Here is a 10,999-nt window from a genome sequence, read left to right as displayed (position 1 = left end):
AATAATAATAATAAAGGACCCCTTCCTCCACTCCTTCTGATAGCCATGTTCTTCACAATGTCACATTGCAGCTCTTCCTATCAAGAGGGGAAATCTATATCCCCACCCCTTGAGTCCGGACCGGCCTGTGACCTCCCTTGGCTGTTAGAAGGTGGCAGAGGTGAAAGGTACAGTTCAAGTCTAGGCCCTGAGGCGCCTTGGTGTGTCTGCCCGCTCTCCTGGAAACCTGCCCAGATGCTCTGAGAACAACCTGGGCCAGCCCTGCTGCATGATGGGAGACATGGTTCCTGATCACCCTGGTCACTTCAGCCAATAGGAAGCCAACTGCTAGGCATGTGTGTGAGGCCATCTTAGACCAGCCAACCCTCATCTAACCCACTGGCTACCACAGCTGCATGAGTGACTCCAGTTATGCTTGACTGGACACAGCCCAGATCAACAGAACCACCTGGCTGACCCATAGACTTGTGAACAATAATAAACTGTTGTTTTCAGTCATTAAATTTTGAGGTAGTTTGTTACACAGCAACGGCTAACTGATACATTCACTTCTGGCTCTAAGTCCACAATCTTTCATGTGTTGTGTCTTCAGACTCTCAGAGGACAGAGATGTGTCCTACCCACCTCTGTATCCACCACAACATGGAGAGCCAAGCTTAGCTGCACACTGCAGGCACACAGTCAGAGTCTGTGGGATGGAATTGCAGCCATTTCACTGAGTAATCTTTGAAAGAGAAAAGAAGGCCCAGAAGGGAGTGGGAGGTAGGGCCAAGGGGACTGTGAAAGAAGGAGCATGTTATAACTGCCTTCTGGTGTCTGTTCCATCATGGTTTACATGTCTCCAAAGGGCAGAGTGAGGAAAAATGCGTGAATTTTGTGAGGAGGAGTGTTTGGCACTATGTAGAGGAAGCTCGTTTTTTAACCACCGGGATTCAGTGAAGTAGAAATGGGCTGCTGAGGGTCATGAGCTCCCTGGTATGAGAGGTGACAAGCAGAGGCAGAGGAGCTCCCTCTTGGCAGTGAGGACAATGGGAAATTAAGTGGGAATTTTAATTAAGCAGTCTTAGACCTAGGTGGCTCTGGGTCTTGATCTGTTGCCCTGTAATGCATAGAAATTCATTATTTTATTGCTCAGACTGTTGATTGGGACTGTCTCTCACAGCTACAACTGACAGAAATCCTTTGGGCCCCACTTTTGGTTCAGGGAAACAGGGTCACTGCCCTGTCTTTCTTTGAAATTCTTTATCTTCAGGAGGAAAAAGGATCTGGGAGCTTTTATCCCTCAGTGTTGACATCTGTGTTGATGTTTGTCAGCCCTTAAGAAGTTGCTGATGTTGAGAGAGCCCCTTGAGAGGAGCGATGAGACCTGCCGAGGGGGATTTCTCATTAATCATTAGTTTTCAGTGTCCAGAAAAGAGGGAGGAAAGGCCCTTCCTAACCAAGTGTAGCTATCAATAGCTGTGTGACAAATTACTTAAATGTAATGGCTGTCAGTAGGGCCACACTGCCCCATCCTGGAAGCTGTCCAGTCCTTGGGGAAGAGAAATCCTCTTCTCAGGACCCCTCTGTCACCCCCATCTCCTCTAGCTGCCCGGATCACACCTCCCCACCCTGGGCTCCTATGACCACGTCCCCAGGGGACTTGGCTGTGAATCCCCCCCTCCATTTCCTTTCCCCAAACAGGCCACCATATCTCACCCCACATGTGGGTGACAGAAATGTTGATTAACAAAATAATGTGGGATTTTTAAATCCCAGGGCCCTGTGCACTCCTCAAAGCCCTGGGTTCACAGAGCTCAGGTAGGCAGTTGGATCTGAGAGTTCCAAGGGTCTGGGACTCAACGGTGATGATTCTAGTGAAACCCTCCCACCCTGCCGGGGGACCTGCTCCCTGTCTGAGTTACGACTGAGGAGCCCGAAGGTCTCACTCCTTTGTCAACCCAACCTGCCATTGTCCACATTACCATTGATGTGTATCAGGCAGAGAACGGAGCTTTTTCTTGCGGTGTATTTTTGTTCCATCCAGGAGAGAACTCTGAGAAAAGGTCAGGATTTAGGTCCCAGACTTGTTCCTTAAAGCATTCTCAGGAGGAAGGGAGCACAGGATGGTGAAGGGCCCTGGGATGGAGTTTGAGGAACTTGGGACAGGAGTAAAGAGGACCTGGGAGCTCTTCACCCTCCGTGTTGACATCTCTGTTGATGTTTGTCAGCCCTTGAGAAGCTGCTGATGCTGAGAGAGCCCCTTGAGAGGAGCGATGAGACCTGCCGAGGGGGATTTCTCATTAATCATTAGTTTTCAGTGTCCAGAAAAGAGGGAGGAAAGGCCCTTCCTAACCAAGTGTAGCTATCGATCACTGTGTGACAAATTACCTAAATGTAGTGGCTTAAAATAACACCTGTTTATTATGCCACAGTTTGCGTGGTCAGGAGTCTAGGCTTGGCTTAGCGGGGTCATTTATTTAGGGTTTCACAGGCTGCACTCGAGGTGTTGTCTGGGCTGCGTCCTTTCTGGAGCTTGGCCCTCTTCCAAGCTCATGTGGTTGTTGGCAGAATCCAGTTCCTTGTGGTTGTAGGACTGAGGCCCTCAGTTCCTTGTGACACGGCCCCCTCCATAGGCAGTCTGTATCACCACTGTTTACTTTTCAAGGCCAGCATGAGAATCTCTCTCCAGTCTGCTAAGATGGAGTCTTATATGACATAATGTAATCATGGCAGTGATCGCATCATGGGAGGTTCCCATCGCTTTTGCCATATTCTATTGGCTAGAATAGGGGTCTAACCAAGTCACGGGTTCCTCCCACGCTCTAAGGAAGGGGGTTATGCAGGGTGTGACTCATGGGGGGTCGTCTTATGGTGGGATGACACACCAAGTATTTTACAAATCTTATTATCTCAAAAGAGCTTGAGGAAGAGATGGCAGAAGCATCAACAGAGTCAAATGAGGACGTGTCAGAGGAGACAGAGGACCTGGAACCTCTGGAACCAGACGACAGTGGTAAGAAAGTCACCCCCTCCCTATACTCCTGCCTCATTTCGGCCACTAACTCCTGGAGGGCAAGTCCTGGTCAAGATCTCAGTTTCTCCATCTGTACAGTGGATAGGAAGGTCCCTGCCCAATCATGCCCCAGGTAGAGCTAGAGCTGTGCAGGTATCAGGGAGACCGGAGCACAAAGAACAACCCCTGTAATGGTCGTCTCGGCATCACACCTGTGCCACCTTTGTCTCAGGTACCTTCCAACAAGTCACAAACCTCCTCCACATCATGGACAGCGAGTCAACCAAAACGGGCGCCGCTGGGGCAGGTCCTGACCTGCGGAAGACGCTGGCCTCAGTGATCATCAGGGAGAAGGCCACCACTGAGCCCTCTGTGGTGACGGACACTCTCATCCGCTGCCTGCAGGTACTGGAGGTAGGGCCTCCTTCCCCTCAGCCGCTCCTCTGAGCCTGGCCACCTGTGTGCACGTCCGTCCACTGCTCAGCACACATTTACTGATAGTTGTGGATGCAGGCTAGGTGCTGGGGTACAGAGAATGACAAGACCATGAGGGTCTCAGCCCTTGAGGCCCAAGTGGGGCCTGGGCCACTCACAAGTTTTCAAAGCTCCTCGGTATTCTGACGCAGTGGGTTTGGGAGTCACCGTTCTAGAGCAGGTGAGCTGAGTTACAAAGATGTTGAGCACGGGTGAAGCAGGTAGATGTGGGGGAACAGAGACACACCGGATGCAGAGTGCAGGGGTGCTTGGCCAGTGGGAAGGCTGTTTACTGGGGCAGAGGCTGGGGTAGAGGATGCTGATGGGAGTGATGGAAAATGTAACCGAGATCATGGTGGGCTTTGTACGACAGGGTAGAGTTTGGACCAGAGCATCGGTATCCCCTGAGGACTTGTTAAAACTTCAGATTTCTGGGGCCCATCGTGAGAGTTTCTGATTCAGTAGGTATGGGGTGGAGCCCAAGAATCAGCATTTCTAGCAAGGTCCCAAGTGACGCTGCTGCTGGTCTGGGGACCACACTTGGAGAGCTGTTGAATTTTAGACTATTCTTGAGCTTTTGAGAGTGGGTAGCAGAGCAGGTCCTTATAAGAATTCTTAATAGCAAGCTTTATTTTATAGAAAGAAGATACGTGGCAGCCTTGAGGGAGGTGTGTCGGGGTCCAGGAGCATAGGCAAAGAATTTGCAAAAGTCTTTTAAAACGTAGGTTTTATTATTATTCAGGTATAGTGAGACCAACAGCTCAGGAGATGATTGCCCTTGAAAAGATGGTCTGTTACTCACAGATCCCAAGAGGCAGGGACACCCCATGCCATGCAGGCCCACAAAGAAGAAGCAGGGTCGGGCGGGAGGCAGAGGGAGCAAGGGGGAAATGTACGCAGGAGTGTTTCTTGTGGCTTCTGTAGGGGAAGATCTGGCGAGGCAGGATGAGCAGACGTCAGATTGGCTAGTGTGGATAATTTCAGTGAGGTCTGGGGTGTAGGGGCCGCCCTGAGTGGTCTGGTCCCTGGCCCTGAGGTGATTAGAGCAGGTGTATAGTGGTCCAGAGCGTGAGAGCCTGATAGAAGAGGTGGTTGGTACGTGGGCTCTGGATTGCTCGCTTGTATTTGACAAGCTTGCTCGTGAGTGGGTGAGTTGTTTGCCATCTCTAGGAATTGACTAACCCTGGGCAGTCTCTCCAGGGTCCACCAGGCCCCAAGAAGGCAAAGCATCAGGAAATATAGAAAATTTTAAAAACCACGGTTAATACCCAGGCCATGATAAATGATCAGTGGCAATAAACAGATGATAAACAAGTAGGCATATTTTGTAACTTGACCTGTGTTAAAGATTTTAGTTATTCTTTAATTAGTGAAGGAACCAGTAAGATGTTAAAATCGGTTAAAATGACAGTTTTACTTATAGAGATTTACATTCTTTACCAGACAAAATTCCTTTGCGTTGTCACGAACAGGAATCATTTTCAGCATCAGTTTCCTAAAACTTACCTTCTGTCTCCGTGGAGACGTAGCAGAGCCTAGACTATCACAGGCGATCAAAGGCACGCACTCGCACAGGCCGGATGATCCTGCAGGGGCAGCAGACGGCACCAAGCCCGCCTCTGGGAGGCCACCCCGTGCCTGTTTTATGCCACTTTCCAAGTCTTTGACAATTTTTCTCTTGCGCCCGTAAATATTCTCCAAAGATTAATTTCGATCGCAGAATTTAGGCTGGGCTTATTAGAATTTGCCTGGCTGTTTACATATCTGCAGCAACAGTGTTAGCTACGCATCTAGGCTTCCTTGAGTTTGCCTTGAAGATCTAGAGCGTGAATTCTCAACGGGGTGATTCTGCTCCGAAGCAGGTAAAATTGGCTCTTGCGGCAGTGGGATCGGGGGTTGGTGTGTGCGAAGGATACTTTAGTTTTTGATGTACAAAGCACAGATATGTATAATCAGCTATATAATATCTTTGCGGTATTACATTTTCATGGTGGGGGGCAATTAGGAAAAAATGCTTAAGAAGGCTCCTTAGGGGACAATTAAAAAAAAAAAAAAATGAAGAGGTTGAGAAAACAAAGGCCATCGGACTAGGCAGCGAAGGCCACACGGTTCTCTTCGGTCCAGGAGTTTTCATGAGGAATCTCTCACTGGAGTTTACAAGCCTCTATTACTTGCTATATCGAGACCAGGAAAGAAAGGCCAAGACTCTCTGTACTGGATGTCACTCCAGTAAATTTCATTGACTTCCTCTCCTCTTGAGGTCCCCAAATTTGCTAAGGTCTTGACTGTTGGTAGGTGACCTCCTTACCAGCCAGGGGAGGGGGCCATCTTCCCAGAGCGTTTTGCAGGTAACAGCCCCCGGGGAGAGGAGTCCCCCCCCCTTGTGACAAGAGCTATCTAAGAAGCAAAATAGATGATGTCCTCTTGGACTTGCCAGAGGGCCATTGCCAAATCTGTGGAGGACCCTGTGTGCTGACCATTTGACCCCTGCCTAGCTGAGTATGCTGGGCTGAAGGCAGAGAAGAGAGGACAGATTTGCAGGCCACACTGACAGGGCCAGTTGGATGAGCCTGATGGGAGGAAGGGAGGGGGTGGTGTGAGAGATGGCGGAGTCGGGGTCAGAGTCTTAGGCAGTTTCAGGATGGTGGCGTCATCTACCAGATGAGACATTGATAATTCTGCATCCAAATCCAATGTGTGGGTGTTCCCCCCGCCACCAAATAATTCTCTGACGCCAGCTAGGTGTGCTACAATTTAACTCAATTCTGACACTGTCTACCTGGAGATAGTGTCAGATCCCAGAGGTTAAGGGCTCAGTCCCATAAGACGACCCCACCCCCGCCCCTGCTTCAGACGCCAATCGTAAGTTTGGCCAACTGGCTATAGTTTGGAGGTTCCCATGACCTCCTCCTTGGGTTCAATTAATTTATGAGAGTGGCTCACAGAACTCAGAGAAACATTTTACCTACTAGATACTAGTTTATTTTAACAGGATATAACTCAGGACCAACCAGATGGAAGAGACGCATAGGGCGAGGGTTTGGGAAAGGGCGCGAAGTTTCCAGGGCCTCTCTGGGCACGCCACTCCTGCCAAATCTCTATTTGTTCACCAGTCTAGAATCTCTCTGAACCTTGTCCTTTTGGGTTTTTATGGAGGCTTCATTATCTAGGCATGGTTGATTAAATCACTGGCCATTGGCCATCGATTCCACTTCCAGCCCCTCTCTTCTCCCCGGAGGTCAAGTGGGTGGGAATGAAAGTTCCAATCCTCTAATCAGATGATTGGTTCTCCTGCCAACCAGCCCCCATCCTTAGGTGTGGACCAAAAATCATCTCAATATAACAAAAGACACCTTTGTCACTCTCGTCACTTAGGAAATTCCAAAGATTTTAGGGGCTCTGCGCCAGAAACTGGATGAAGACCAAATATAAATTTCTTATTATAAATCATAATCTCACACTATTTGGGAGGAGGACCAGTGGGAGGGAGAGCGTGGTGAATTTGCGTGCTCTGGCAGGGCCGGGTCCCTCCCAGGCTCCACTGCCCAGTCCAGGACCTTCCCACCCGCCATACTTGTTCCCCAGATTTCCGCTCAGCGCAAAGTCAACGTTTACAGCCTCCTCCGGGAGATCGTCCAGCAGGAGGGGGAGCTGGGGGAGCACTGCGTCCAGAGGCTGGTCACCATCGCCTCCAAGGAGATGAGGGAGATGCTGCAGGTAGGAGAGCCCTGCCGCCCACCGACCCAGGGGCTGGGCCTTGGTAGGTGCGGCCTGGGATGCCCGAGGCCCTTGTCCGGTTACCTCATGGGGCAGGAGTAGGCTGAGCAAGCCCAAGGGAGCACAGCAGGGCTGGAGCAGGTGAGGGGCAGGAGCTGGTGGTGACGCCACACATCCCTCTCGCGTCCCCTGTAGGTGGAGGGCTACGTGAGGGCAGAGGTGGCCCTGTCCCGAAACCACTTCAGCTTGGTCATGTATGAGCTGCAGCACCACCTCAGACCCCTCAGCCTCGCCGAAGAATTTGTCGTCATCACCCTGGCGAGGCTGGCCAATGGCAATGGTAGGGCCCGCGGGGCCTCAGCCCCAGTATCTGACCCCTTTAGAGCATCCCGTGTTCCTGCCGGGCCTCTGCCCTTGTCTCTGCCCCCATCCCCTTCCATTTCTCTCTCTTAGTACCTTTCTCTGGCATCCCTCCTTTTCATCTCTGTGTGTCTCTCTCTGTCCCTCTCAGCTGCCAAGATTCTCTCTCTGTGTTTCCGCCTCTCATTTCTGTGTCTTTATTCCTGCCCTCCCTTCTCTTCCAAACCTCTCTCTCCTCTCTCCCTCTCTGGCCCCGTTCTCTCACTTTCTCCTTCCCTCCCTCCCTTTCCATCCCAGGAACGTGTGCTGAGTGCCTGCTGCATGCAGGCCTTGGGGTGGGTGCCACAGGTGAGTAAGACCACAGGTGAGTAAGACACCGTGAACCAGTAAACAGGAAAACAGATAATCATAATATGAGATGGCAGTTATGAAGAGGACAGCCAGGGGGCTTTCTGAGATCAGGATGAGGGGAAGAGGACCTCATCTCTGTGGGGCCCTCATTAAGGCGGCGATGCTTCACCTGTGACCTGAAGACTCAGATGATGATTATCTGCGTGAAGAAGTGGATGAGGGAGCCATCCCGCACTGAATGTGCAAAGGCCCTGTGGCAGGAGAAAGCTTGGTTTCTCTGAAGAACTGAGAGGTCACTATGGCCGGAGCTAGAGAGAGGGGGGTGATGGGTGTAAAATGAGCTTGGAGAGTTAGGCAGGGCCTAGTGGGCGTGGCGAAGAGTCTGGACTCTATGTAAAGGCACTAGGAAGCTATTGAGGGATTTTAAGCTGCAGAGTTGCCTGATGAAGCTTCCAGGAAGCCCATTCTTGCTGTGGTGTGGACGGAGAGGGGGTGGGAGGGGTGTAACTGTGAGGTGTCTGTGGCTCAGGCTGGGACTCATTCGGCGAGCGGAGGACAGACGTGAGTAGTAGATGGGGTTCTGGTGGGCGGACTTGCTGATGGACTGTGTGTGAGAGACAAAGGAACAGCAGGACCCAAGAATGACTCCCGGGTTTCAGGTTTGAACGGCTGCCTGTATAGTGTGTTCATTTCCTGAGACGGGGAACACTCGGGGAGAGAGAACTTAGGGCTCAGATGAATTTCTTTTGCGTGGACTGAGTTTGCATTCCTTGAGAGTTGTCCAAGGGGAGAGGTCATCAAGCGGGCAGTTGATGTGGGAAGCAGAGTTCAGAGGGCAGGGGGCCTCGAGTGTAGGTGGTGTCCAAAGTTGTTGTCACCAAGGGGGTGAAAGTAGAGAGAGGAGAGAAGAGGGCCAGCACCTCGCCCTGAGAAACCCCAAACCCGAGAAGGCTTAGGGGGAACTGAACCAGAACTAGAGCAAGATGAGGGCAGTGTGGTGTCGTGGAGGCTGCGAGAAGGAGAAGGACTCAGGAGGGGCCCAGGGGCCAGTCGGGGCCCATCCTCCGGGGGCGCCTGGGAAGATGAGGCTGGAGGCGGTGGCTTCCTGGAGACGGAGGCTGGTCGAGAGGGGGGCAGGAGAGGGATGGGGGCAGAGGCAGTGAAGGCAGGAGGGGAAAGAAATGAGATGGTAGCTGGAGGGGCTCTGGGGGCAAGGCGGGTGAGGCCTGTGTGGGCTGATGCCAGAGCCAGGAGAGGGGGCAGGTGGGGGGTGCAGAAATGGGGGTCCAGCGGGCGAGGGATCTGAAAGGGGAGCTAGTGGGAGCGGGGCTGGAGGCGAGTGTGGTCTATCGCCGCTCCTCTTTCTCTCTCCCCCTCCCACTGCAGTTTCCCTTCTTTCTCTGCTCTTTCTTCTGATGCCTGTTGCCTTTTCACTTTCTCACTCACAGCCTCTGGTTCTTCATCCCAGAACGTCTGTGGGACACCCAGAGGGGTCAGAGGCTGGAAGAGCCCACACTCTGCCTCCTCTCCCCCTTCCCTGCCTCCCCCTGCTCCTCCTCCCCTCCCCCCTTATCCTCCCCCTCCTCTGCCTCCTTCCCTCCTTTCTCCTCCTCCCCCTCCTTCTTCCCCTCCTCCTCCTTCCCTCCTTTCTCCTCCTCCTCCTCCTCCTCCTCCTCCTTCCCTCCTTTCTCCTCCTCCTCCTCCCCCCCTCCTCCCCTTCCCCCTCCTCCTTCTCCTCTTCCTCCTCCTCCACCTCTCTCCCCTGCTCCTCTCTTTCCCACTTCCTGCCCCCTTCACCGGCTTCCATCTCTTCTTACCTCCCCTGCCTCCCACTCTCCCCTGTGGCCCAACCGCACAAAGCGGCTCCCTGGCTCTGCTCCAGGGCTGGAGGTGCGGCTAGCGGGGTTGTCCTCTCTGCTGACTCTCCTGCCCTGACTCCTCGTGACCTCTGCCCGTGCCCCACAGTGTTTGAGTTCATGCCATACATGGGCATCACCCTGGCTACCATATTCACCATGCTGAGGCTCGCCAATGAAGCCAAGATGCGCCAGGTCACCTGCAGGGGTACGTATCCCACCTGGGCCCGCAGGTCCGGCCCAGTCAGGGTGCTGGGGGATGGGGAGGTGGGGTAAACCAGGTAGAGATGGAAGGGTGATGGGATTCGCAGGAGAGGGCGACCGGGGAAATGTTTCCAGGTTGGGCTTGGCTTGGGCAGGTCTTTGATGCCATTTACATCTGATCACATTGCCCCAGGTTTTGATAACTTAATGTTTCTGTGGACCCAAATCCCGAATACCTGAGAAAAGCAGGGCAAAATGTGTTGGCCGCCCTCTGCACTGGAATCCCCAGGATGTGAGTGAAAAGAGGTTTATTACAGGCCCCAGCCTTGGCCTCGGCACAGGAGGGTCAAGGGCTGGCACCGAGTCACACCTGCGCGCTCTACCCCCCCCAGGGGAGCCTTTCACACACAGACCTGCAGGATGAGCATTAGGGGGCTCTGAGGGAGTTGGAAGGGCAGAGAGGGAGGGACTCAGAAGGAGATTTTTCTAGCAGCGTCTTTGGCCATCTCAGTGACCTGCTAGTTATGGAGGTGCATGAGGGCTCCCTCCTGAGAAGGTGGCCTGGGAAGCCTTTGTCCTTCTTCCTGTCCCTCTGGGCTCACTGCACATCCCCACGGACAGCCATGGAGACCTTCTGCGAGACCGTGCAGTTTTACCTGAGGCACCTGGAGGGCAGTGTGTACCGTGATGACCGAGGAGCAGTTTGCTGTGAGGCTGTTCCCCATGTACCGCTATTTTGTGACCGTGTGGCTGAGGGACGACAACCCCGAGGTGAGACTGCCCTGCTCGGGGGTGGGGGGCCCGCACGGTCCCTGGGTCACGGCTCCCCAGCCTGCGGCGCTGGAGGGGCTGAGATACCGTGCGGTCCGGGGAGATGGGGAGCTGATTAATGGCAGAGCCACGTGGGCCCGGAGCCTCAGAAGGCAGCTTGATAAAGGTCCCTGGCGGTGCCAGATGAGGGTCCCTTTCACATGCCTGCCAGGCACTCTCCGAGCGGTTTACCTGTGGGAGCGATTTCCACGCCAACTCTGTGCCATAGGAC

General features: G+C 53.0%; 1 protein-coding gene across 1 annotated transcript in view; it reads left to right on the top strand.

Moving 5' to 3' along the window:
- The first annotated feature begins 1,969 nt into the window (after positions 1–1,969).
- The window catches only part of MROH2A (maestro heat like repeat family member 2A), a 44,237-nt gene continuing 35,207 nt past the window's right edge, over positions 1,970–10,999 (top strand). The window contains 8 exon segments of the mRNA XM_068543724.1: positions 1,970–2,045; positions 2,900–2,995; positions 3,228–3,409; positions 7,055–7,186; positions 7,382–7,526; positions 9,863–9,961; positions 10,579–10,639; positions 10,641–10,728. Coding sequence (XP_068399825.1) covers positions 1,970–2,045; positions 2,900–2,995; positions 3,228–3,409; positions 7,055–7,186; positions 7,382–7,526; positions 9,863–9,961; positions 10,579–10,639; positions 10,641–10,728 — 879 coding nt within the window.

The sequence above is a fragment of the Eschrichtius robustus genome, chromosome 5, assembly GCF_028021215.1.
Source record: "Eschrichtius robustus isolate mEscRob2 chromosome 5, mEscRob2.pri, whole genome shotgun sequence".
Taxonomy (NCBI): domain Eukaryota; kingdom Metazoa; phylum Chordata; class Mammalia; order Artiodactyla; family Eschrichtiidae; genus Eschrichtius; species Eschrichtius robustus.
Note: the sequence above shows the minus strand (reverse complement) of the source record. Positions and strands in the feature narration are given on the sequence as shown.